Raw genomic sequence first — 22,322 nt, forward strand, 5'->3', positions numbered from 1 at the left:
TTTCCTTTAAAACAGCTAAAACATATTTTGTACCTAATTTTTTACACATAAAAACGGCATAAAAGACAGCATTTGAATATTACAATTAAGTTTGTTAAAAAAATACACGTTGTTAAAACCAATAAAAACAACCATAAATAAAATTATTTTTTTTATGTAAAACATCCAATTCTGTAAAATCCATTTAAAATGTGTATAAATTATTTAACAAAAGTAAAACATTTTTAAGACATGAAAAACATGTTAAAAAGTTACTTTGGCTGTCTTCGGTCCTTTGTACAGGAATTAGGCGAGACCTTATCAGACTCGCCTCCTCTTGCTCCTGTGAATCAATTTGCGTCCTGTCAGATTTTTTCTTTTGGAAAAGTTTTATTGGTACAATTCCTTTAAAAACAGCTCATACATTTTTTACATCATTTATACACATAAAAACGGCAAAAAAAGCATAAAACACAGCATTTGAAAGTTAGGTTTAAATTTGTTAAAAAGTACATGTTGTTAAAACCAATGAAAACAACTATGAATAAAAGTTCTTTCCTTGTAAAAACATCAAATCTGTAGAGGCCATTTAAAATGTGTACTAATGATCTAACAAAGGTAAAACATTTTTAAGACATGAAAAACATGTTAAAAAGCCACTTTGTTAAAAGGCTGTCTTCAGTCAGATAAGGTATCTCTACTTGAAATTGAATGATTTTGATCGGGAGTTTTAAAATTATGTTACTTAGGTTGATGTAACGGTGTGTCAATCGACAAAGGGGTTTGGGTGCGTACACTGAACTCGTAAAAATGGATGCACTCATAACAAGCGTACAGGAAAGACATTCCAAAAATGAGACACTCCAAAAATGAAAGACACACCGATAAAACAAAATATATGTTTATGTTTAGGTTCCACGTGCTTGACGTTTGACCGTTTCCCTTGTGCGTGAGAAAAGTGGGAGGTGAAGAACCGTTTGAGAAGACACGCATCCAGCGCTGAGCGCAAGTTAGATAGGGCTCTCCTTCGCTCCTCTCACACACGACCAGCTTACGCCATTCATTCTGCCCTCCCTTGCTCCGGCACACTCTGCATTCCTACGGTAGTTTTTGGATAGCGAGCGGCGATGTTTCTCTGCAGAGCGGCTTGGCAAAGATATGGGCCTTTGGCAAGGAAGGTAGCCCAACAGTTATCTCGAGATGGTGAGTATTTACATGATGGGTTCAAAATATGGAGAGATCTAATTAAATTACATTTGTACATGATACAAGATGGCAAATGTGTATGCCTGTTGGGTTTTCATTCCTCTGTAGGATAGGCTACGGGCAGAGGAATATGCGTGCATTTCAGAAGAGAACATTTTGTTCTCATGTGTTTTGGCTTTTGAAACAGTCGCATCCTACATATGAAAGATGGCACCGGTGTTACAGGACAAGGGAAGTGAAGGTCAATTGGAATGTTGACCAATGATGCTCTGAATCTTTTCATTGTATTTATGTTGATCATTTTATTGGAGCATTGCTACATTTTAAAGGGAAAGTTATGTTTTCTCCATGTTCAAGTAATCTCATGCTCAAAGTATCCTAACAATTTTGTTCCGAAATGAATTCGGTGTTACTATACAGACTCAGCGATGGCCTACTGTGCCAATAAATCGTTGAAATCCTCTCCAATCATTAGATTATGGCAGCTTGTCACTTCGTATTAAGGGCGATTGCACGGCCGAGGTGTTCACATGATCCATTTTAACCATCGTTACGAAACACGCAATTTGAAAGGGAATGTATCAATTCATTGAAGCTCGTTACATAACGTTTGTGGGTTTTAAACACTAATAATATGTGACCTTCATTATGTCAAAGATGGCATAGAAATAGGGTTCATGCTTTTGCTCACGTGGTGTGATCATGGTCTCAATGTATAGACTGCGGACAGACGCACGCGTTTCTCGCCATACAGCTGCTCCCACGGGAGCGCGCACCAATGAACTTGCATTCTATGAACAAAAAATGGTTGACCTAATCAGTGCTTCAAAGCCGGAGTCAGCATTCATTTTAAATATTTACCATGGGCATAGTTCAGTAGTTCAGGCAACCATATGCTGTACTCACACATATATTTAGGCTGACATAACGTCAGCTTCTGAGAAGGTCCATTTTAATATTTGGACCTTTATTAAATTGTCAAAAGCTTTACCTTACACTATGTGCCTTTTAGTAGAATGTCCACACCTTTTGCTTACATGGTATTGCTCGTAATTTGCTGTAGCCCCTGCAGAACGTGATTTTGCTGCTCTTAGACAAATGCCCAAGGGCTAGGCAACGATAGCAACATGACGTGCCGTGATCTTTTGGCCCAGCGTTCTCTCCATTGACACACACACTCAAAGTCGAGCTTGTCCGGTGTCCTGCTGTCAGACACCATTGGTGGCCTCTTATGAGATTACGCAACAACACCGGCCCCTGCTTTGCGTTTGTGCAGTATACAACCACAGATGGAACAATGAGCCAGATGTTTCATCGGATGTGTAACTATGAAGCATCCGGTTGCCATTTCTATTTACCACCAAATTTAGTGATGAGATGAAGCCCAGTGGCCGGGAGTGGGAGAAGATGGAGCGAGATGTAATTTTGGCCGACATTCTGTTAATTTTCTTACCGATGAAACATTTGATCTCAATAGTTTTCTGTTCCCAAAACTAGAATCTGTTACAAACAAGGTTGATTAAGTTATGTAGACTTTACCCTTTGTCAAAGTTTTTTTTTAAAGTGTGATGTTTTGGATTGCAAGGGCGAATTTAGTTATTACACACACACACACTTTAGTTCCCTAACAGAAATATACAGATACATACTAGAACATGCCAATAGGATCTCGCTAGCTCATGCTTGGCACTGCCCCACCTCCTTGCTTGTTCTGCCCACTATTATCAATTTGCTCCCTTTGGAAACAACAAGCTGTGGTCTATTTTTGGTTAGTTATAAAAAAATAATAATATTTGATACATTTCTACATCTACATGCAAGAAGGGGCCTCTTCTTATGGCAGTGGGCCCATCCCTGCCCACTCTCCTCCCTTGACCAGTACTTAGGCACACAGAGTATCATAGTTTAATCTTATGACCCAAAACCCCTCATACTCTCTCAATCCCACACCACCTTAACCCTGCAACTCCTGTGAGGGTTTAACAGATTAGTTGGTATAAATAACAGGGTACAGTGACAATCCCTATGTTGATGTTTTGAATGGAGAAACTCACGTACTATGTAGTTAGAACCCATTTATAATCAGCAACACTTATTTCCTAATTATCAGGATCAAGAGGAAATTGACACCAACGGGGACTAGTTATGTCTATAATAAAATCCTATTGCCTTTTCCCCCATTAAATTGTCAACTTCATTTGGGCCTAAAATAACTGGTCCTTCACTTTGCACACTGATTGTGAAAGGCATATGCAGGCTCTCCTGTTAGTTTAGACTGCTTGTTTACTGTACAAGTGAAACTGGACACTTGTGATTCGTGGTAGTTTTCTCCACTGTAGCTACTTGACAGATTTATTTGTACTGTGGCAAAGCCGGAAGTCCGTTTCTGTGACAGTCTGTCTGTACGGTAGATTTCTGTCTTCGTGAATTTTCGTGTGTTTGAATCCTGTCTGTGTTCTAAACTTGCATGCTTGTTGTGTGGTAAGTGTGTGCGTACGATTGTGTCCGTCTTTGTGTGTTGTGAAGGTGTCTAGTTTTTGTGTGCCTGTCTGCAGTGAGGGCATGGCACAAACCTACAACAGCATTAGCAGGAATCTGTGACTATGGCCGAAGTCTTGAAGTTGTAAACAGTGCCTGGCTGCAGTGTTCTCCTGCTGATGTAATGGCACTCAGGCAAAACACAATCAAAGTGAAAGAACTACGTCAAATGACACAACACCACCTTGTGCGGAGTATCATCAAAAAAATATGCGTCTGGAGAGAGTGGTTTTTAAAAAAAACTTGAATATTAGTGGTGGGTCATTTCACCTGCTATTGAATGTTGCTATTGCGCTGACCTGCTAGGAAAATTACTTTAGGTAGAATTTGATTCAATTTGTATTTGACTTTCTTTTATTTTACAATAGACTATTTAAAAAAAGCTGCCCAGTGTTACTCTGGTTGAAGGTCTACCAGAGGATCACTGAAGTCTATTTCAGTTGGAGGCAAATGAGCTCTGACAGGCACATTCCTGGACACCTAAACGCATTCCACCCAATCCAATAAACAGCCAGGGATTGTGCTTCAACAAAGCCTCCGTCCTCACGCTTCTGTCTCGCTCTTTCTGAGGATTGTTTTGATGCATTAGGTCTACGTCAATCTAATGGGGAGTCAGGGTTATAGGGCGGGATCCAGATCAAATGTCGAATATCCTATTTACATCTACCATGTTTCCTTCTCACTTATGACCACTCTGAAGGCCGCGTGAGTTGTGCTATGACCTTTTTTTTTTGTAGTGTTGCCACGACGACAAATGTCATCAGTCCCCGGTGGTACTGGTGATAACATCGTCTACGCCCTGCTGTGTGGCGGGGCCTTCGCTGGAGCCATCGCATACGTGAGTCTACGCCTGGCCATTTTAATTTGATCTGTCTGAGTTCAGATGATGTAGTTTAGAGAAACTATAATACCAGACTGGCTGATTTCATAAAGCTTTACAACTCTAGAATGTGCTCTGTTTTATTATGTGACATGGCTAAAGTTATTATTATTATTTTAGGTCTTTAAAAAAAAAATGTATTGTTTTTCTCCCCAATTTCATGGTATCCAATTGGTAGTTACTGTCTTGTCTCATCGCTGCAACTCCTGTACGGACTCAGGAGAGGCGAAGGTCGAGAGCCGTGCGTCCTACGAAACACAACCAAGCCACAGTCACTTAACCCGGAAGCCAGCCGCACCAATGTGTCGGAGGAAACACTGTGCACCTGGTGACTGTGTCAGCGTGCGCTGCGCCCAGCCCGCCACAGGAGTCACTAGTGCGCGATGGGACAAGGACATCCCTGCTGGCAAAACTCTCCCCTAACCCGGGCGACGCTGCGCCAATTGTGCGCCGCCCCATGGGTCTCCCGGTCGCAGTCGGTTGGGTCAACATGGCTAAAGTTGCCCTCCAAAATAATTTTATAGATTTCTCTGGTAGAGGTGAAGATATGACTATTTTGAGCGTTTGAAATGTTCTTTGTGTTTCTTCCAACAGACATACAGCACTGTGACCACAGACCACGCCAGGTTCAATGACCGTGTAGCGGATATCAACGCTCGTCCCAAGACTGTGTGGTCGCCCAAACCATGGCCTCCCAAGAGTCAGTCTCAGCTCACCCACCATCTTACCGCACAACCTCACCCACCGTCTTACCGCACAACCTCACCCACCATCTTACCGCACAACCTCACCCACCGTCTTACCGCACAACCTCACCCACCGTCTTACCGCACAACCCACCATTTTACCACAACCTCACACCGTCTTACCGCACAACCTCACCCACCGTCTTACCGCACAACCTCACCCACCGTCTTACCAACCTCACCCACCGTCTTACCGCACAACCTCACCCACCTCAACCTCACCCACCGTCTTACCGCACAACCTCACCCACCGTCTTACCGCACAACCTCACCCACCGTCTTACCGCACAACCTCACCCACCGTCTTACCGCACAACCTCACCCACCGTCTTACCGCACAACTTTACCCACCATTTTACCTCACAACTTCACCTACCATCTTACCGCACAACCTCACCCACCATCTTACCTCACAATCTCACCCACATTCTTACCTCCCAATCTCAACTAACCCATCATGTCATGACAGGTTGTTGAATAAGACACGGTTTGGGTTTGGTCCTGACACTAAGGACTGTGACACACTCACTGTAAATACAGTTGGAGTCGGAAGTTTACATATACCTTAGCCAAATACATAAAACTCAGTTTTCACAATTCCTGACATTTAATCCAAGTAAAAATTCCCAGTCTTAGGTCAGTTAGGATCACTACTTTATTTTAAGAATGTTAAATGTCAGAGTAATAGTAGAGAATGATTTCTTTCAGCTTTTATTTCTTTCATCACATTCTCAATGGGTCAGAAGTTTGCATATACTCATTTAGTATTTGTTAGCATTGCCTTTAAATTGTTTAACTTGGACCAAACGTTTCAGTGAGCCTTCCCAGCTCTCCACATTAAATTGGGTGAATTTCGGCCCATTCCTCCTGACAGAGCTGGTGTAACTGAGTCAGGTTTTTAGGCCTCCTTGCTTACACACGCTTTTTAAGTTCTGCCCACAAATTTTCTATAGGATGAGGTCAGGCTTTGTGATGGCCACTCCAATACCTTGACTTTGTTGTCCTTAAGCCATTTTCCACAACTTTGGAAGTATGCTTGGGGTCATTGTCCATTTGGAAGACCCATTTGTGACCAAGCTTTAACTTCCTGACTGATGTCTTGAGCTGTTGCTTCAATATATGCACATAATTTTCATTCCACATGATGTCATCAATTTTGTGAAGTGCACCAGTCCCTCCTGCAGCAAAGCACCCCCACAACATGATGCTGCCACCCCGTGCTTCATGCTTGGGATGGTGTTCTTCAGCTTGCAAGCCTCCCCCTTTTTCCTCCAAACATAACAATGGTCATTATGGGCAAACAGTTCTATTTTTGTTTCATCAGAGTAGAGGACTTTTTGGAGAAATTATGATCTTTGTCCCCATGTGCAATTGCAAATCGTAGTCTGGCTTTTTTATGGTGGTTTTGGAGCAGTGGTTTCTTCCTTGCTGAGATGCCTTTCAGGTTATGTCGATATAGGACTCATTTTACTTTGTATATAGATACTTTTGTACCTGTTTCCTCCAGCATCTTCACAAGGTCCTTTGCTGTTGTTCTGAGATTGATTTGCACTTTTCGCACCACAGTACGTTCATCTCTAGGAGACAGAACGCATCTCCTTCCTGGGCGGTATGACGGCTGCGTGGTCCCATGGTGTTTATACTTGCGTACTATTGTTTGTACAGATGGAAATTGCTCCCAAGGATGAACCAGACTTGTGGAGGTCTACAATTTGTTTTCTGAGGTCTTGGCTGATTTCCTTTGATTTTCCCATGATGACAAGCAAAGAGTCACTGACTTTGAAGGTAGGCCTTGAAATACATCCTCAGGTACACCTCCAATTGACTCAAATAATGTCAATTAGCCTATCAGAAGCTTCTAAAGCCATGACATCCTTTTCTGGAATTTTCCAAACTGTTTAAAGGCATAGTCAATTTAGTGTATGTAAACTTCTGACCCACTGGAATTGTGATACACTGAAATTATAAGTGAAATAATCTGTCTGTAAACAATTGTCGGAAAAATGACTTGTGTCATGCACAAAGAAGATGTCCTAACCGACTTGCCGAAACTACAGTTTGTAAAGAAGATATTTGTGGAGTGGTCGAAAAACAAGTTTTAATGACTCCAACCTAAGTGTATGTAAACTTCTGACTTCAACTGTAACTACTCATTGTCCACTGTTGCAATGCATTTTCAATTGGCGCATAAAAAATAGAAACCTGCTACACTCCCACCAGCTGCCAACCCACCCCATAACCCCCCTCTCAGTACAGTGGCCTAAGCCTTCCATTCGTGACTCATGGTTGGCACAGTAGCTCTGTCCTGTCTGTGTGTGAGAGAAAGAGGGATGTGATCCACGCTAGAGATTGTGGGACAGGAGGCCTGGATAATCCTTGACTTATTTCACCATGTCCGAGGAATGTCACTGAAGGACCACACACACACGCTCATGCGCCTAAACCGTAGCATGGCTATTCAGTGTGTGTGTGTGTCCTATTTTCTCCTCTGGGAGAGCCTTCCTTCTGCAGTGGAAATCCTGCTGAGTTCATTAGAATAGACACACACTGAGGGTGTCTCCTGTCATGATGTATTATTAACTCTGACACAGACAGGCCAGCCTGCGGGTCAGGACAGCCCAACAGTGTGTGTGTGGAAATAACAAGTGGTCAGTAGTTTTGGCCAGACCACCATGGACTTCTAGCCAAGCAGGCCTGCCCCCCTCACATTCTCTGGCCAAACCAAGTCATTGCTATTCAGTGTCCAGGCAGCTGTCGGAGACCTGCGTATCCCACTATCACTCCTTTTCGTCTCTGCCAAAATCACTTCCTGCTAACAAAAACACTCTCCCGTCCAAGACTATTCTATTTATGCTTGCAGCTATTATGTCATCCAACAGTGGCTAGGAAGTTGGTTATTTATTGATACTGGGGGAGGACCATATCGTTCTACTGGTGCTGTATAAACACGAGATTAGATATACAACTAGCTTTTATTGTCCACTTGTAATGGATGTTTATTTTGGCAGACTTCACCGTGACGCTAAACTCCAACTACACAGATATCATCACACAAGCGCATGGCTATCTCACCCATAAACGCTCATGCACGCTCATACACGTGTGAAAAGATAAACAAGGCAACAATAAACATGTCGTCCCCCACGAATGATGCAGCACCCCCCATGGGGCCAACTGAGATTGCATGTGACTAACACATTCCAGTTAACTGCTATAGCTCCCGACTCGGGCAAATCAGTGTAATTTTGTAAATGATGGATCTTTATGGCAAGACTCATCATTCACCCAAGTTTTGTCCAAATCGGCCCAGTGCTGTCTGAGATATCACGTGTGACTGACGAACGAATGGACGTATGGACAGCTCCACAGTCCCCTCCCGATTTCATCGTGGGGGACAATAAAACACCATGCCAATATCATAACTGAGTACAGATCAGACAGATATATACTACGGCAACCTCATTCATATAAACTCAGCAAAAAAAATAAAAACTCCTCTCACTGTCAACTGTGTTTTATTTTCAGCAAACTTAACATATGTAAATATTTGTATGAACATAACAAGATTCCACAACTGAGACATAAACTGAACAAGTTCCACAGACATGTGACTAACATAAATGGAATAATGTGTCCCTGAACAAAGGGGGGGATCAAAAGTAACAGTCAGTATCTGGTGTGGCCACCAGCTGCATTAAGTACTGCAGTGCATCTCCTCATGGACTGCACCAGATTTGCCAGGTCTTGCTGTGAGATTTTACCCCAGTCTTCCACCAAGGCACCTGCAAGTTCCCGGACATTTCTGGGGGGAATGGCCCTAGCCCTCACCCTCCGATCCAACAGGTCCCAGACGTGCTCAATGGGATTGAGATCCGGGCTCCTAGCTGGACATGGCAGAACACTGACATTCCTGTCTTGCAGGAAATCACACACAGAACGAGCAGTATGGCTGGTGGCATTGTCATGCTGGAGGGTCATGTCAGGATGAGCCTGCAGGAAGGGTACCACTTGAGGGAGGAGGATGTCTTCCCTATAACGCACAGCGTTGAGCTTGACTGCAATGACAACAAGCTCAGTCCTATGATGCTGTGACACACCGCCCCAGACCCTCCACCTCCAAATCGATCCCACTCCAGAGTACAGGCCTCGGTGTAACGCTCATTCCTTCGATGATAAACGCGAATCCGACCATCACCCCTGGTGAGACAAAACCGCGACTCCTCAATGAAGAGCACGTTTTGTCAGTCCTTTCTGGTCCAGGGACGGTAGGTTTGTGCCCATGGGTGACGTTGTTGCCGGTGATGTCTGGTGAGGACCTGCCTTACAACAGGCCTACAAGCCATTAGTCCAGCCTCTCTCAGCACATTGTGGACAGTCTGAGCACTGATGGTGGGATTGTGCGTTCCTGGTGTAACTCGGGCAGTTGTTGTTGCCATCCTGTACCTGTCCCGCAGGTGTGATGTTCGGATGTACAGATCCTGTGCAGGTGTTGTTACACGTGGTCTGCCACTGCGAGGACGATCAGCTGTCCTGTCTCCCTGTAGCGATGTCTTAGGCGTCTCACAGTACGGACATAGCAATTTATTGCCCTGGCCACATCTGCAGTCCTCATGCCTCCTTGCAGCATGTCTACGGCACGTTCAAGCAGATAAGCAGGGATCCTGGGCATCTTTCTTTTGGTGTTTTTCAGAGTTAGTAGAAAGGCCTCTTCAGTATCGTAAGTTGTCGTAACTGTGACCTTAATTGCCTACTGTCTGTAAGTTGTTTGTGTCTTAACGACCGTGCCACAGGTGCATGTTCATTAATTGTTTATGGTTCATTGAACAAGCATGGGAAATAGTATTTAAACCCTTTACAATGAAGATCTCTGATGTTATTTGGATTTTTACGAATTGTCTTTGAAAGACAGGGTCCTGAAAAAGGGACATTTCTTTTTTTGCTGATTTTACATGCAGCAGGATCATTGTGTAGATCTCTCATCCATATACTCCATAGCCTATATTACACTGAACAAAAATATAAACACAACATGCATCAATTTCAACGATTTCACTGAGTTACAGTTCATATAAGGAAATCAGTCAGTTGAAATACATTTATTAGGCCCTAATCTATGGATTTCACATGGCTGGGCAGGGGTGCAGCCATGGGTGGGCCTGGGAGGGCGTAGGCCCACCCACTGGGGAGCAAGGCCTTTTATTGCCCCCCAGCACAAGGTGCACCTGTGTAATAATCATGCTGTTTAATCACCTTCTTGATATGCTAGACCTGTCAAGTGGATGGATTATCTTGGCAAAAGAGAAATGCTCACTAACAGGGATATAAACAAATTTGAGAGAAATAAACTTTGTGTGCATATGGAACATTTCTGGATTATTTTATTTCAGCTCATGAACCATGGGACCAACACTTTACATGTTGCGTTTATATTTTTGTTCAGTATATAATCCATATAAAACCCTGTAAATCTGTGACACTGTGCTTCTCTGTGTCTGTTTTCAGGCAGGGATGAGGAAGAGGACGGTGAGTGCCTATGTGTGGCTCTGTGGCTAATGTCTTTCATTTTTATAATAACTCACAGCCTGTTAAATGACTCTCTTTCTGAATGACCAATGAAACTTTGTCTTAGACTAAGGGTACCTTGGCATGGATTTGATTATTCTTTCACTGATTGCCTTGAAATGTATGTTTCTCTATTGGTGCACTCACACCTAGATTTTTCTCTAGATACATCCACAAAACTGCATTTCACAGAATTCTGAGGACCAATGGTGGGGAAAAGGAGCGGATTCATGGGCTCTGAAATGAGTGGAGTCTTCATGTATTTTATTTCAATGATTGAGCCAAATGCTGTGAAATTCCATGATGATAATCTACAGTATAGTTAGTAGTGATGTCTCCAATCATTGTAGGGTTCCTAAATCCTCATTGGTTAGTCACTGCAGAGCACCAATCACATAGCTTCTTAGGCCCACTCTGAGATCTCCCTGTTCTGGTTAATAACTGCCTGAGCCATTTGTCTCATCTGCAAAAAATTCAGCCAATTTATCAGCAATAAGTGCTTCCAACCTTCTGGCCTTAAATGCTTTCTATTTACATATAGTAGAACTGGCATAACGGTCTGAGAGAGATGACCATTTATTTGAATTGACACCTGGATAAGGTGTCGGGTCAAGAACAGGTTCTGCGCTCTGATTTTCTGGACTTAGTTTTGGAAGTTTCACAACCCAGTGCCTTAGCTTTCTGTCATTGGCAGAAAAAATATTGTTAGGGGACCCAAAGCATGTAGTTGATGGAAAACTTTCTGTTGACGGTAATATTTGGGAGGACCTGTTCCCTGTACACAATGTTTGTTCCCTGTACACAATGTATTGTTTTCTCTAGATGGTAAACTCTAGATGGCCTACTCCTGTTGATCACTTTGATATAGACATTTTTATCGGAGTGATTCTAAAACTAGAAAACTCAGCCTCTCCTTTCTGGCCCCACCCCACCCAGCTTCTCCCGTCTGACCCTAACCTGATCCTATTGGCTGAAATACCTGTTAATCAGAACAGGGGGCTCCCCTCCTTGACACTACTCCTTTCCTACTGTACGATCCACCCCAAAACGTGCCCACCCTTCAAACCCTCTTCTCTCACTGTTAACCCCCCCAAACCTCTCGTAAACCCGTACCTCTTTATTAAAGAGTCTTTATTCCCTACCAAACTCAATGTCCACACTGACACCACTCGTCAAACTGAAACAGGTGATGTCATCTTAGTGCCCCTTTACACCTAGAATGCTAATTCACTGTTGGCATTATCAGTCATTTTGATGAGATAAGCCTGTAGGGATTTGATGGTCATAGTCTTTGATGTTAAATTTGAGTATTTGATAATGCTGAAATTGTAATCTGATTTTAAGTCCTTTTTTGGGTTAAAGGTTCTCTTCCTCCTTTTTTTGCGCTAACGCTCTCCTATTTTTACTCTTTTCAGTGTAAAACTAAATTGGCTATACGTCAGGGGACTTTATAGCCTGCTGGACTCTTTGGATGAATCTGAAAAGGGGGAAATCTCCTACTTTCCTCCTTCTCCTGTATGACCGAACAAGTCCTGCTTACGTCCCATACGTTCGACTTCTGTCTGTTTCTGAACGTTTCTCCTCTGGACACTTCGTTCTATGTATTGCCCCAATTTTGTATTTATTTGATTAACTATTTTTGTGGCGTCTTCCAGGATGGAATCGTGTTGATGGATAAATGTGTAAACAGACAGACTGCCTCAATTTCAAATTAAATGCACACAAACCATCTGGCTTTTCTGTTAATGTTGGAATTTCCAGGTATTGGTTGCTTTGATGGGATGGTAAGATTCACCATCTTTATCCCCTCACTCCTTAGTCCACCCTCTGACCTCTAACCCCTGATCCTATATACCTCCCCTATGTCACTTTCATTTTGCTCCTCTCCTTTTGTTGTTTTTCTCTCTTTCTCCCCTCCTTTTCTCTCTTGTCTCGTTGGGCTTTGCATGTGGTTCTGCAGTGAATTCTCTTCTGTAGTGGAGTGAATTCTCTTCTGTGGAGTGTGGTATGAGCCGGAGGTGTGGTAAGATGAGTGGCATGGGCGTGTGTGATGCGTTGTGTGATTGTTTCAGTGTGTGGTTGTGTACACGGCAGCTAAATGATAAGTAATGAATGTAAATATGATTTAAGATAAAAACATAGAAGTAGTACTTTATCGGAATATTCTGTTATATTATAGGCTAGTGTTATGTAGGCGTGAGTAGTGTAATTCACATGCCCTGCAAATACTCTTATATACTCTTACTTATTTCGTGTAAAGCTTACTCAGGCAGTGTTTCAAAGGCCCATGCCATCTTTACTGATTCATATATTTTTCTGTCTCTCTCCCTCTCTCTCTCTTTAAAAAAAATTCAGGTGAGGAAGCAGCAGCCTGGGGAGGAGAGGAGGAAGCAGAGGAGGCGGCTGAGGAGGGAGGAGAGGAGGAGGAGGAGGCAGCAGCAGAAGAGGCTGGAGAGGAGGCTGCAGTTGAGGAGGCTGTAGCGGCGGAAAACGGAGCAGAACCCGCGGAAGAGGCCTCAGTCGAGGCAGAAGCAGCGGCCGAGGCAGTCTCTGAAGAACCTGCTGTGGAGGCAGCGGCAGTCGAGGCAGAGGTGGCACCAGCGGAAGCGGAGACTGTGGTGGAGGAGATTACAGAGGCTGTTGCTGAGGTCGCAGAAGAGGTCATCGAGGTGGCAAATGAAGTGGAGGCAGCAGCAGAGGAAGTGGCCGTGGAAGAGGCTGCTGAGGAGGCAGTTGCTGTGGAAGAGCCGGAGGAGGAGATCAACGGTACGGGCCCAGAGGAGGAGGCAGTCCCAGAGGCTGCTGTTGCTGCTGAGTAACACACACCACAGGGTGGCACACGCTGTCCTTCACCACCAGCCCGAACACACACTCTGATAGGCCAGCAACAACAGGGAGATTATGTGTACACTGTTCCTACACCATAGAGTACCACTACAGCGTCTAACACTGATCTCACCTGGTTCTAAAACCACTGTAGAGCTAGACTCCTCTGCCATGAAGGTTATTCTCTCGAAGAGAACACTTTATTTACTAGTTTATTAGAGTTTACTTAGAGGGCAGAGAGTAACTAATGGTATGGCTGGTTTTGTAAGTGAAAGTGTTTAAAGCTAGAAGACAGAAGCTTCAAGGTTTTTGTGTGGGGTTTGATTTTCTGTACTTCAAAATCTCCTGACTGTACAGTATATTTGTTGTGAATCCAGCAGATGGTAAAAGTGCTGAAACAGCTTTTACAAGTGAATTCAGTCAGAACAGCAGATCACTGCTGTGAGACCTTTTTAGAAAGTGGCACTGATGTCATCCATCTCAACCTCATATCACAGTAAGGATGGAAATACACAATAGTGCAAATCACTGTGCCCCCTCCCCCAATAGTGAAATGTGATGAAAAACCTGCTTATTTCCCCTTTACCCCTCCAAACTACCTTTATTCACCCCTTCCCTCTCTCCCTTCTTCCTCTCAAACACTGTTTACAAAGCTCCACTGACCCCACGTATCAATGCCCTTTAACCTCTCCCCTGCCTTCCCTCAGAGGCCCGATGCCGCATGCAAACACAAACAGGAAAACACCTCAAATGTACCATTTGATTATCTTATTTTGTTTTGTAACGTGTAAGACCAGTCCACGGCCAACCAACCACTAATACTCAGGCTTTTTTGGGGAGATATTACATGGATAACTGTACATTTCTAAGCCTCTTAACTTACGCTTCTCTGCCAGATATCACGGAGTTGGTACATGCCGATGTAATTTTAACTTTGTTTAACTAAACCCGCTGTAGCCGCGTGCTTTTGCTCGTACAGACAACGCTGAAACCTGTGCAAGCTCTGTAGCTGTAACAAAACAAATGGTTGCCGTGTGTTTTCATTCTTAACTGTAAAAGTGGAACTTGGAGGGAATGACCCCGCAAGGTTAAAATGTGAGGAAATCAAACCATGTGTGGTCATTCAGATTGGCTCTTTTTTTAACCAGCTAACGTAGTGAGTCGTCGTGTAAGTGATTCAGGGAATTCATCGAGCCGTACAATAAAATTACTGGAGAGATCCCCTCCCGTGTTGAGTTTGTCTGGGTTTGGTTTGCTTGTGCTAATACGCTATGCTTGTAGGGTTTTCGGGTGTCCTACAAGGTCTTTCCAAAGCAGCAATGGTTTCCATCACATGACAAGACGATACACTTCCGATTTAATATTATGCGGGTTGTACCATGAAGAACCTAGGGATAAATCCACCACACTGACACTAGGAGTTCATTCACCTCTGCACTGTTACCCCATGAGTCAACAAACAATTTACTTTAGCCCAGGACACACATCAGAAAAGCTCTCTAGTTCAAGACAAATGTTTGAAATCAAACCATTATCCCATTTGGTTGTGTGTTCCTTTGTGGCATTTTATTTTATTTGCGGTGGCCTTCTTTTAATTTTTTTTTATGAAGGATGGTGGACAACATGCAAAAGTACTGTCTTTGCTGTATGTTCTGATGACTTACTTTGGAATGTCTTCTATTCACATTAGAAATGACTCGTTCACACTTAAAAGCCATGTTGCGTTGCATACGTGCACCATATGGGGAATGGTCATGTACAGTTAACTGCTATTCCCACACACTGTTCCTTCATTACTTCTACTGCTTCCTGTGCCCTCTTCCATTCAATGCTTCTCCTGTCACCGCACCTTTTATTTCGATGCCATCTACACCCATGCCACTGCTACCCTGTATGCTGAAGTTCTGCAACAGTAGGCTCCATCCTAAACTCTTTCGAAATACTCAATGCTCTGGCGGGTACATTCTTCCCATAGCCTGACAGTCTGCATTGGTCCAATTCATTTCTGCTTTGCATCATTCACCAACATGTGCAACAATAGAGGTTTTAATGACTGGTCCAGCTGAATTTTTAGATATGGGACTTTTGGGGAGTAAGTGATGCATGCAATAGAGGTCAATGCATGGTTAAAGTACACTTTGATCTGTACAATGTTGATGCAAACGCAGCAAAAAAATGCACGGGTGACCTAAAAGTAGTCTCAACACATTCGGATTGCCTTTCTATCTGAAGAAGCACAAGCTAACACCTATGTCTGTACAAATCGTAGGTTTTTTTCTAACTAATGTCACGTTTTTACATGGCAAGCTGCCTTGTCGGTCTTCTCCCTGTGACCTCTGTCTGGCTAATGGCTACGTGTTGGTCTGGGTATTCTCCCTAACCCACACAGTGGGCTGAGACCGTAAGGGTTTTGGTAAAACTGTACTATTTAAACAAGAATGCGTCTTTCACCGTCTCTTGGGAATTGTGCACAGACTTCTACAATGTTCGCGTTGGCATGTCTAACTCACTCTGTTTTCCTGGATCTCCTTTCTTCTGTCACACTGGGTGCTATGTGCTATGTTGATTGAGTTGGAGATAAATTGTGAGTCAGACTTTTTGTAACATGAGTGTGAGTGATGTTTGGGCGCTGGGTTCTGTCTTGCAGTGGAACCAGTCATTCTGGCAGCAGCCTCTGCTTTGGAGGTGACGACAGTCGCTGAAGTGGTCAAAGAAGTGGTTGTGCCTATTGTAGAAGAAGTCGAGGAGGCCGCCCCAGTGGAGTCCCCAGCTGCAGTGGAGGAGGCCCTGGCTGCAGTGGAGGAGGCCCCGGCTGCAGTGGAGGAGGCCCCGGCTGCAGTGGAGGAGGCCCCGGCTGCAGTGGAGGAGGCCCCGGCTGCAGTGGAGGAGGCCCCGGCTGCAGTGGAGGAGTCCCCGGCTGCAGTGGAGGAGTCCCCGGCTGCAGTGGAGGAGTCCCCGGCTGCAGTGGAGGAGTCCCCGGCTGCAGTGGAGGAGGCCCCAGCTGCAGTGGAGGAGGCCCCAGCTGCAGTGGAGGAGGCCCCAGCTGCAGTGGAGGAGGCCCCAGCTGCAGTGGAGGAGGCCCCAGCTGCAGTGGAGGAGGCCCCACTTGAGGCTGCACCCGTAGAGGAGGCCCCGGCTGCAGTGGAGGAGGCCCCGGCTGCAGTGGAGGAGGCCCCGGCTGCAGTGGAGGAGGCCCCGGCTGCAGTGGAGGAGGCCCCGGCTGCAGTGGAGGAGGCCCCGGCTGCAGTGGAGGAGGCCCCAGCAGCCCCACTTGAGGCTGCACCCGTAGAGGAGGCCCCGGCTGCAGTGGAGGAGGCCCCGGCTGCAGTGGAGGAGGCCCCGGCTGCAGTGGAGGAGGCCCCGGCTGCAGTGGAGGAGGCCCCAGCTGCCCCACTTGAGGCCACACCCGTAGAAGAGGCCCCAACCATAGAAGAGACCCCACCTGAGGTGGAGGAGGCCCCAGCTGCAGTGGAGGAGGCCCCAGCTGTCCCACCCGTAGAAGAGGCTGCGATGGAAGAGGCCCCAGCTGCAGTGGAGGCTGCCCCAGTTGTGGTGGTGGCACCTGTGAAGGCGCCCAAGAAGGAGTACATTGTAGTGGTGCTGGAGGGAGCAGCCAAGACTGATAAGAGGCCCAAAGTCCTGGGGGTCGGCCCCATGACCGGCAGGATCATCCCATCTCCAGACGATGATGAGGCCCCTGCTGCTGAGGTAAAAGGTAATTTGACAACTAACAGCATGCAACTGATCAATAGAATGTTTGATTAGTTGGTATAGTAGATGAAAAATTGGACTAACACTGTCTATAAATGCACAGATTGTTGTATATTTTGTTCAAATAGATCATTTTCAATTACAAAATCATGAATGATGATGATGCAACAGCCGTGGAGGTAGTACTGGGAGTTGTATCTCACATTTAGAAATCCAGGTTAATAGGATACTGTCACTTCAGTGCTAGTCATAGTATTGTGATCTAACGTGATCTCACCGTCTGTCTTCAGGGCAAGCGACGGCTGCTTAGCATGCAGATGCAGTAGAACCACCTGACAGGTACAGAGCTTTACTACAGTCGCCTCCTGTAGTCACTTCTCTAAGATATTAGGAAGCAACATTTTCCTATGTGGGTGTAGTGTAACGGAGTCTAACCTGAACCTGTAAGGGTTTTTCACTGGTGAATAGATGCCTACTTACTTGTATAACTTTTGTCTGTCTGGTCTGTCATGCACCAGTCTTGATACACTGTGTATTTATGTCAAATGTTTTCTTCTTCTTTCTATTCGTCACAGTAAGCACTTGGAGCCCCTGGATGATATACAGTTTCTCTACCCTGAGGGAGAAGAGGGGATGTGCCTTCCCCAACCCCCCTTTCATTGACACCCTCCACACACTTTGACCTTTGACCCTTGATATTGAATATTGATCTATAGTATAAAACTTGTCTTCCTGTCTTGGTCTAGGGAATTATCTGTGTATATATTCAGAAAATGCCTGCTTTATGGAAAAATACATGATCTGGTATGTTTTTCTAGATGTACAACACCCCTCAAATTCCCCCCTCCAAAAAAAAGTCCCCCTCCGTCACACCGGGCAAGCTAAATTATAATAATCTGGGAATATTTGGCCATGGAAACATTCCTGGTTGACGTCAGGAGAATGTAACTGTTTGCCAAAGTTACACAAGTTTGCCAAAATACCTTAGACTAATTATTGGACTGAAATAGTTATATATTAACTTACTTTTGTAGCTCTCCATTAGAAGCTGGCAGGAACTGGGCCCAGCAGAATTTGACCCAATGTGATTGGTTGACGATATGACACATTGGCTCGCTAGCCTATACCTTACGTTTTGTCGGGTTGGAATGCAATCAATATCAATTCTGATCAAATGAATGGGAACTCTAAATTGAAATACGCAGTGGTGGAAAAAGTACTACATTTTCATATTTGAGTAAAAGTAAAGATGCCTTAATAGATAATGACTCAAGTTAAAGTGAAAGTCACCCAGTAAAATACTACTTGAGTAAGAAAATGTATTAAAGGTTTTAAATATATTTAAGTATCAAATATAATTGCTAAAACATATCAAAAGTAAAAGTATAAATCATTTCAAATTCCTTATTAAGCAAATCAGACAACACCATTTTCGTGATATCCAATTGGTAGTTACAGTCTTTCCCATCGCTGCAACTCCCGTACCGACTCGGGAGAGGCAAAGGTCGAGAGCCATGCGTCCTCTGAAACAAGACCCTGCCAAGCCGCACTGCTTCTTGATACACTGCTCGCTTAACCTGAAAGCCAGCCACACCAATGTGTTGGAGGAAACAACTGGTGGCGGAAGTCAGCTTGCAGACTCCCGGCCCGCCACAAGGACTTGCTAGAGCACGATGGGACAAAGACATCCCAGCCCGGGCCAAACCCTCCACAATTTAAATAAAATATAATAAATATTATGGATAGCCAAGAGCACACTCTAACACTGACATAATTTATAAAACAAAGCATTTGTGTTTAGTGAGTCTACCAGATCTGAGGCAGTAGGGATGACCAGGGATGTTCTTTTGATAAGTGCTTGAATTGGACCATTTTCCTGCCCTAAGCATTCAAAATGAAACACGTACTTTTGGGTGTCAGGAAAATGTATGGTGTATAAAGTACAAAAAAATCTTCTTAAGTAGTACTTTAAAGTATTTTTACTTTACACCACTAGAACAATGGAAGAAATGTACATTTTTTTGTGACTAAGTCAGGACACCTGAAAAGTGGCTGAAAAACAGAACTGTCCTGTGAAAAAAGAGGACATATGATCACCCTAACACAAAGGGTCATCATCCAATGCAATACTACACATCTGATGCTTAGCCGCCAAAAGTCAACCACTAATTGCTTCAGGACTGGGCAGGACAAGGCAGGGTTTTGGTGTGACCAGCATTCTTTAACTATCCTCAGGTTTTTCCTCGTTGAGCCGATTCCAATGTGAACATAAGTATTTAACTCTCAAAGACATAGTGATCGGAGACTCTATTTCTGAGTCACTGACTTGTTTTTGGGAGACGAGACACAGTAGACTACCTCGGCATTCCTCCTCTTTTCCCCCAGCCGGTGATCCACAGACCTTTTATTAATGCAGTCGGAGTATTAAAGTTGAACAAACCTTCTCAGTTGCAAGACAGACATGGGATTATTTTTGGGGAAATGAGCATGATGAGAGTCGGTCAGGTTTTTACATTCAGTGATGTCGCTTAAGCTAGACTCTAGCATATTTCATGATATCGCTATTCAGCAATATTTCACAAGGCAGACATTTTTGTCTCTTTACTTTCTCCCACACCCTCTGTTGTAGAGTTGTTCTCTCTGTTTCCACACCATGGCTATGGAATACACATCTGTTGGATAGACAATCCATTTGTGAAGCTGTATCTGAAATAGAAAAAGCCATTTGTTTGAGTGTATAATATGGTTTCCGAGTCTGGTATAAACAGTCGTGTGCTGTTATCATATGAAAGTTGCATTTTTACTCAAGTCAGGCTTGTGTGGTTGCATAAGTTAATTCGATGGCTCAGTGAAGCGTGTTGCTATGATTTTGTCTGCTTTTCAAATGATATGACTTATTAGTTTGTGTTAGATTCATGAATAAATGTTCAACTTCGTCAAAACCAGTTAAAATAATTGGTGGGCCAATACAAGGCTCTCACTGTACTCTACAGATTTGTTGTAGAACTAGTTCTTCTCACTTTCCTTCCCTCACTTTATATATTGGAGTTCTTGCTATGTTTAGGCATATTTGAAAAGGGACTGAGACCATTGATAAGTGAATGTAAGCTTATTCCTAATTAAGGAGTGGGATAATTCAATTTGTCTGTCCTAATGTTTGCAGGCACTTTTTGTATGGGATATATATGGTACCAGTCAAACGTTTGGACATATTTATTTTTTTACATTGTAGGATAATAGTAATAGAAGACTGTGAAATAAAACATGGAATCATCAACTGTGAAATAAAACATATGGAATCATGTAGTAACCAAAAAAGTGTTCAACAAATCAAAATATAATTTATATTTGAGATTCTTCAAAGTAGCCACCCTTTGCCTTGACAGCTTTGCACACTCTTGGCATTCTCTCGACCAGCTTCATGAGGTAGTCACCTGGAATGCATTTCAATTAACAGGTGTGCCTTGTTAAAGTTAATTTGTGGATTTTCTTTCCTTCTTAATGCATTTGAGACAATCAGTTGTGTTGTGACAAGGTAGGATAGGCATACAGAAGATAGCACTATTTGGTAAAAGACCAAGTCCATATTATAGAAAGAACAGCTAAAATAAGCAAAAATAAATGACAGTCCATCATTACTTTAAGACATGAAGGTCTGTCAATTCGTAAAATGTCAAGGACTTTGAAAGTTTCTTCAAGTGCAGTCACAAAAACCATCAAGTGCTATGGTGAAACTGGCTCTCATGAGGACCGCCACAGGAAAGGAAGACCCAGAGTTACCTCTGCTGCAGAGGATAAGTAATTTACCTTCCTCAGAAATCGGCACTTATCTGCACCCCAGAAATGGCAGTCCAAATAAAATGAAATGGCAGCTCTGCTTCACAGAGTTCAAGTAACAGACACGTCAACATCAACTGTTCAGAGGATACTGCGTGAATCAGGCCTTCATTAGACTGGTGGAAATCTGTCACTTGGTCTGATGAGTCCAAATGTTAGATTTTTGGTTCCTACTGCTGTGTCTTTGTGAGATGCAGAGTAGGTGAACGAATGATCTCCGCATGTGGGGTTCCCACTGCGAAGCATGGATGAGGAAGTGTGGGGATGCTTTGCTGGTGAAACTGATTTATTTAGAATTCAAGGCACACTTAACCAGCATGGCTACCACAACATTCTGCAGTGATACGCCATCCCATCTGGTTTGCGCTGAGTGGGACTATCATTTGTTTTTCAACAGGACAATGACCCAACACACCTCCAGGCTGTGTAAGGGATATTTGACCAAGAAGGAGAGTGATGGAGTGCTGATTCAGATGACCTGACCTCCACAATCACCCAACCTCAACCCAATTGAAATGGTTTGGGAGGAGTTGGACTGCAGAGTGAAGGTTAAGCAGCCAACAAGTGGAGAGCACATTTGGGAACTCCTTCAAGACTGTTGGAAAAGCATTCCAGGTGACTACCTCATGAAGCTGATCGAGAGAATGCCAAGCGTGTGCGGTGCTGTCATCAAGGCAAAGGGTGGCTCAAATATAAAATATATTTTGATTTGTTTAACACTTTCTTGTTTACTACATGACTCCATATTTGTTATTTCATATTTGATGTCTTCACTAATATTCTACAATGTAGGAAATAGTAAAAATAAAGAAAAACCCTTGAATGAGTATGTGTCCAAACTTTTGACCGGTACTATATATAGGGGCTTGTTCTGTCATGTGAGTGGATGGCTTGCCACTGTGCAATGACCTAGCATGGGCCAGAAACTGACTGTGAAACAACATAGCTGTTTTTCTGAAATAAAGTGGGAATCAAAAAGGAATATTTCGGTTGTCTGTTGCTTTACTTTTTGTGTCTCAACTTTGAAACCCCTCTAC

The 22,322-nt window shown here is 43.8% G+C and overlaps 1 protein-coding gene across 6 annotated transcripts; it reads left to right on the top strand.

Annotated features, from left to right (window-relative positions):
• Positions 1–839: 839 nt before the first annotated feature.
• Positions 840–22,267, top strand: LOC135545882 (fibrous sheath CABYR-binding protein-like). Of its 6 annotated transcripts, none has more exons than XM_064973834.1 (8): positions 840–1,182; positions 4,461–4,561; positions 5,198–5,303; positions 10,852–10,872; positions 13,267–13,677; positions 16,385–17,445; positions 17,739–17,787; positions 18,024–22,267. In XM_064973834.1, exons 1-7 carry the CDS (start codon positions 1,107–1,109, stop codon positions 17,772–17,774), a joined length of 1,812 nt encoding a protein of 603 aa, XP_064829906.1. In that variant the 5' UTR covers positions 840–1,106; the 3' UTR covers positions 17,775–17,787; positions 18,024–22,267. The 6 variants fall into 6 exon arrangements, with proteins under 6 accessions (XP_064829906.1, XP_064829908.1, XP_064829907.1 ...); XM_064973835.1 differs by having other exon boundaries at positions 841–1,182; positions 16,385–17,452; XM_064973836.1 differs by lacking the exon at positions 10,852–10,872.
• Positions 22,268–22,322: the final 55 nt, after the last annotated feature.

The sequence above is a fragment of the Oncorhynchus masou genome, chromosome 9, assembly GCF_036934945.1.
Source record: "Oncorhynchus masou masou isolate Uvic2021 chromosome 9, UVic_Omas_1.1, whole genome shotgun sequence".
Classification (NCBI taxonomy): Eukaryota; Metazoa; Chordata; class Actinopteri; order Salmoniformes; family Salmonidae; genus Oncorhynchus; species Oncorhynchus masou.